The sequence below is a fragment of the Arvicola amphibius genome, chromosome 3 (genome assembly GCF_903992535.2).
Source record: "Arvicola amphibius chromosome 3, mArvAmp1.2, whole genome shotgun sequence".
Lineage (NCBI taxonomy): Eukaryota > Metazoa > Chordata > Mammalia > Rodentia > Cricetidae > Arvicola > Arvicola amphibius.
In genome coordinates, this window is record NC_052049.1 from 138,735,749 (window position 1) to 138,741,748 (window position 6,000).

General features: G+C 46.8%; 1 protein-coding gene across 1 annotated transcript in view; it reads right to left on the reverse strand.

The window, feature by feature from the left end:
• Fam81a (family with sequence similarity 81 member A) overlaps nt 1-2,355 on the reverse strand; it is a 36,326-nt gene extending 33,971 nt beyond the window's left edge. Inside the window, exons 1-2 of the mRNA XM_038324307.1 lie at nt 2,342-2,355; nt 1,122-1,395 (exon numbers count right to left, since the gene is read on the reverse strand). Coding sequence (XP_038180235.1) covers nt 1,122-1,395; nt 2,342-2,352 — 285 coding nt within the window. The 5' untranslated portion in view covers nt 2,353-2,355. The remainder of the gene's footprint in view (nt 1-1,121; nt 1,396-2,341) is intronic.
• Between the last annotated feature and the right edge of the window lie 3,645 nt (nt 2,356-6,000).

Below are 6,000 nucleotides of genomic sequence, written 5' to 3' on the forward strand. Positions count from 1 at the left end.
ACCGACAGATTTCTGAGGCTTGCTGGCCAGCCAGCCCAGCCAAAAAGGCCAGTTCCAGGGGTTGAGAGTTCCTGTCTCAAAAAATAAAGTCGTGTGACAGTTTAATTATCTATTTGGCACAACCTAGACTCACACAAGGAGAGACTCAGTGAGGGTCTGGATTGGCCTGTGGGTGTGCCTGTGTGGGGTGGGTGTCATGGCCTGTAGGGTGCCTGTGTGGGGTGGGTGTTTTGGCCTGTAGTGTGCCTGTGTGGGGTGGGTGTTTTGGCCTGTAGTGTGCCTGTGTTGGGGTGGGTGTCATGGCCTGTAGTGTGCCTGTGTTGGGGTGGGTGTCTTGGCCTGTGTTGGGGTGGGTGTCATGGCCTGTAGGGTGCCTGTGTGGGGTGGGTGTCATGGCCTGTAGTGTGCCTGTGTGGGGTGGGTGTCTTGGCCTGTGTTGGGGTGGGTGTCTTACGTTAATTGATGTGAGACGAGCCAATCCACCATGGCTGGATGTGAAGTAGTGGAGAAATCAAGCTGATGGTCAAGCAAATAGTACTTAAGAATTCATTTCCCTTTGCTCTTAACTGTGGATGTGATACAACTGGCTACTTGAAGTTCCTACCTCAACTTCCCCATGATGATGGACTGGAACCTGGAATTGTAGGCTAAAATAAGCCCTTTGGTTGTGGCTGGAGAGACGGATCAGCGATTAAGAACACTGTGTTTGCAGCGGATCTGAGTTCAAGTCCCACCACTCACATGGCAGCTCACAACTGTTCGTAACTCCAGTTCCAGAGGCTCCAACACCCTCACACAGACACACATGCAGGTAAAACACAATGCACATATAATAAAAATAAATGAATGAATAAACCCTTTGCCTTCTGAATTGCTTTTGGTTGGGTATTTTACAGAGCAACAGAAATAAAACTAGGAGAGGTGGAGAACAATAGAAGAAGATCACCAAAGTCAACCCCTGTTCATGCATGAGTGGGTGAGTCTACCCACCCACCCCGTCCACCACCACACACCAAGCATGCGCACATGACTGTTTGACAGTTGGGACTCAGACTCAGACAACTTGACATGGACCAGGTCTGGGGAGATGGACCATGATCACCGGCTTGCACACCCCTTACCTCGATATCCCGATTCAGTTGCTTCACGATGGCAGTTATATTCCTGATATGCTCTTCCAAGAACAGCCTGGCTAAGCGGTCGCCTCCCCCTTTGTTCTGCATCTTCTGCAAACTGCTGACGATGTCGTCTTTGATGCGGAAGGCATGCTCCACCAGGGCTGCCGTGGTTTTCTCATGACAGAGGATCCTGTCTTCCAGCTGCTCCACCAGGCTCACAGAAGAATAGGGTGCCATGGTCAGGGACTGGCTGTGTCGGGGCATGGTCCTCACCCGCCTGCAGAAGGGAACCACAGGGTTACAAGTGGCTGGTGGGGAAATGGTAATCTTTCAAGCCAGATTTTAGACTCCCCAAAGAAAGACATACAAATTGTCTGTCTCCATTAACAAATGGGATTCAAGGAAAAGTTTCTACACAAAAGAGTTTTCTTTGGGAGCTAGACTGGACTTTAAGGTGACTATGCCCATGGAATTAAGTGGGCTGTTGGCAGGCTCTGTGGCCTCCAGGAAGCAAGAGGCTTCCCCTTATGAGGTCTGATAGCCAGATCAAGCTGTCCCCAGAGGCCTGTTGACCTACTGCCTCCCTCTCCCTTCCCCCAAAGCAGTGACCATGAACTCCAGAGTCTGGGGGGGGCGGGGCAGGCAGTTCCAGAAATGAGGAACAGACATCTTACAGGAGGCAATCAGAAGGGCTGGGGACGCTGGAGAGTGAGAATATCCCCTAGGGTAGCATGGTTTTGTTTCACCCATAAAAAGAAATGAGGTGCTTTATAAAATTTATTTGTTTTGAGGGGCTATCAAAATGATACTGCAAGATGAGCTAGGAAAATCAGAAGCGGCTGTGAAATCACCTCACTCTTTAAACGACGGCTCACTTAGCAAGGACTTATGATCTGCAGGCTGCGCAATGCCTTTCTGTAAGCCAGTGTTTCCCCACAGGCATCCAATAAGCAACTCCCGATTTCAAAGGGCTAATGGGCACATTTGCCTCCAGCTCCACGGTGATTTCACCGTTGGCAGGAAACCCAAGTCGATTGCAGAGCCACAGTGAAATCTCTGCCTTTGGGGGTCATGGAGTGGTCCACAGGAGCCAGGATGTTAAAATGCTTTCCTTGCCCTTAAACAAAATGACCCTTTGCAAGGTGATGGCCACAGGCTCTCTCTTTTATAACCCTCACACCCTCTAGCAACCCTTGTGGGATGGGTGGAAAGAAAAAGTATACCTTAGATGCATATTTTCCAGATAGTATACCCTTCCTGGGTGACAAGAGAAGGAAATACAGTGTCCTGTTGGGCCATTTTCTTTTTAATAATTCACATCTGTTGGGAAAAAAGAAGTGCTAAATTATTGAACAGTTTATACCTAGGACATAAAGGACCTCAAACTGATGATTTAAGTTACCAGGAAGCTCCTAAGTTGTGTGGATACACCAGTCAGCTGTAGTTGTACAGGCTTTTGACTTCACACAGGAAATAAAAACCAAGTGCTGCCCAAGAAGGGGGAAAAGGCTTGAAAACCAAAGCGCTTCTGACACTAGGGCAGCATGGAGGTTCCAGAAGTTTCCTCGTTCCCTACCTGCATCTTGAGCTTGAAAATGACTTTCCCAGAAGCAAGACCCTCACCTCACCTCCTGAGATACCAGGCCTAGAACCCAGCCCTTCGCATATGCTAGATAATTGCTCTGCCACCCAGCGACACCTCCAGTACCCAAAGCAATTTCCTTAATAGATTTATTCAATTTTGTACTTCTCTGTAGAGATTTTCAATAAGCCACTTCAGTAAATCTGATCTAGGTGAGCAATTAAGAACGCTGTTCTTGTTTCTAAATGAATCAAAAATAAAAACAATGCATGTGTAACGGAAGCTGATTTGGGGGAACCTATCTATCCATGAAGAGAATGGCATGGATATGCTTAATTGAAAAACTAGGTTATAAATGATAACCATTCATACCAAATCTTACCTATGCACCTTCTTTGGCTGTCGCAATTCATCAGAAAACTGGAGTTTTTCAAAGGTTTTAGAACTTAGGTTTCTCAAGCCCGTGGTTAATTGGCTTAAACAATGAGTGTCGGTACCCAGGCGCTGATTCTGTAATTAGCCCGCGCCGACGCTGGATTGAGAAGGCATTTCTGACTGACACCATTGTTTGGGCATCAGTTCTCCAGTGTTTTATTTTTAGACTTTCAAAATGTGAACATTTCACTTCCCCAGACAAAGAACTTCAAATTTTAAACAAATTACATTTAAGGGGACGAAAAGGAACTTATGTCAAACAGGCTATGATGTTCAACGAGGTCTTGGGTGCGGAAGAATTTCTACCATTTCGACAAAATAGAATCACAGAACATGGAAACTTGGACGCATAGAGTACTTACACTTTTGAGGCTACATGACACTTTTATGGGATTTTCATTAATGAAACAGCCCAACTAAAAACTGTTTTAGCATCTATTAGAAACCATCCACACCTGCCTGGCACCTTCAGTCAGAACTGCCTGCAATTAAGGAACTCTCATCAACTGTAGAGTTCTTTACTGAGACTGAATATCAGTCCCATTCATTACAAACTGAAGGCCGGATGTAGACTTTGGCCATCCCTTCACTGAGGCTGATGCCACCCACCTTCCTGAGCTACGGAAGCCCCAACCAGATGAACCGTGTGAAAGAGGAGAGGATGCACCCTTGAATCCTAGACAGGCTTGCTCAGCCCCAACACTTCCATTATCTGGCACCGACTCCATGATATTAAATTCCCCATGGCATAAGTTTATAAACCACTCCAGCATATGCTTGGGATTGGCGACCTTCCGTGGTTGCTGTAAGAATCTGCTCATCTGTTTAGTCACCTGGATGGTTGGCACCAGGACTCTTTGCCACAGTAGTGGGAGGGAATCTCCATTTCAGCTGAACTAGAGGCTGCTAATCAATCACTAGATTAAGCGCCTTCCCAGGCGGTATTTCCAGATCTTCCCATGGTCAGCTCCAGTGTGCCTGCCTGATGTTAGCATCTCCCATTAGTTTATGGATCTGCTCTCTGACAAGTGAGTCTATGGTGTAAACAGGAAGGTCAGGGTCATGCGCTACTCTGATTGTGTCATAAGTCCCTGAAGTTTGATTTTATGGAGGTACATTTTATTTTGAGATGAGGTTTTATCCAACTTGGAAGCAAACAGCCTTAGCCACTGGGCTATCCCACCAACCCTCTGAACTTCAGGTTTTAGAGATCCTGCAAATTTTCCATTCTTGCTACAACAGCCCAATGCCATGCCTGCTTGCTCTCCAGCTTCCTATGGTGAGAAGCTGCCCTAACCTGGCTTAGCACAGATGCCTGGCACAGGACACCCAAGAGCAAGAGCAATCTCACCACTAAACCTGTCATATGCAGAGGCCGACAGTTTCCTGCTCTCCTTCCCTCTCCCATCTGACCCCACAGTCCCCCTTCTTCATACATGACTTGAACTGACCTAAGGCTGCTTTGAGGTTTTTGTTTTGTTTTATTGGGTTTTTTTTTTGGGTTGTTTGTTTGTTTGTTTGCTTTGAGGAAGCTCCATGTAGCCTAAACCAGCCTTGACTTCACTAGGTAGCCGAGCATGACTGTGAACTTCAGACTCCCTTGATTCTACCTGAGTGCTAACATTACAGTATTCACCACCATGCCTGGTTTACACAGAACATGGGAATCCAACTTAGGGTCTGTCTCCAGACAGCATTCTACCAGCTGAGCTACATCCCCCAGTGCTGTGTGAGACTACTTTTAAACATTATGTCCCTCTTCTCTTACCTCCCTACCCCCTGTGCTAGATTTGCCTCTGTGGTGTGAAGGGTCACTATCTGGCTACTACCTCTCTTGGTGAGGGAAGAAGGGCTATGCAGCTCAAACCAGAATACCTAATTTCCAAAGTCAACACATCCAGCTTGACCAGACTGAGGAAAGACCATGAGAAATAGCCATAGCTGTCCAAAAATCCCCAACAGGCCTCAGACAGCAGGCTAACACAAGAAATCAGGCCTGGCCTCCTTTGTAGGCAGCCGACCCGGCCCACCCCAAGATCAGAAGTTTGGAGACCAGGTAAGTCATTCTTGAAAAAAAAATTATCCTAACTCAGCATATTCAAGGATGGAGGTGGCATTTTGGTTGTGAGGTGGACCCGGGAGAACTAGCGAACCATTCAAACCGTATATGATCTGTGAGGCTGTGGACCCTCACACCCAAATGTGCAGTGTTGTACATACCTGGCCGATGGAGATGACTTCCCTTCGTCACTCCTTGACACTATCCGGATCCTATGCCACCCCCAGAAACCTCCACTGCCTTGGAAGGGGCAAGACAAAGGCTTAACCACTTTAAATGTTGTGACAGTAATCTTGTTTGCTTCCCTGTTTGCCATAGGCTATCTCTGTTTAGTTCAGACTGGCCAATAATTTGATATGTAGCCCAGGGTGGCCTCAAAATCTCAATCCTCCCGCCTTGCCTGGGCGCCGGAGTGACCCATGTGCAGCCCTCCTGCCCTGTTCGATAATACATTTTTTTAAAACAGTAGAAAGAAATCTGCGAAAACGCAACCAATAACATTAAGTGCATATTTTCATTCTGTTCTCATTTTCAAAACACTTTAATAAGCATGTTATTTTCACGATTGCAGAAATTTGAACACGTACTTCTCAAATAAAACAACAAACCAACGAGCAGTAGCGAATATAGAAACTGTTCACTTTGAGCCGTAAAAACAGACGCAAGCCTCATGCTGGGTTCAAAAGATACCATGGTTCAATTAGAACAAACACGCTGTTGGCTTCACCTCCTCATTCTCCTGCAGGCACCTGAGTTATGAGACCTGAGCCTGGTGCCTCTGTCCCAGTCACAGCTGTGATCGTGGT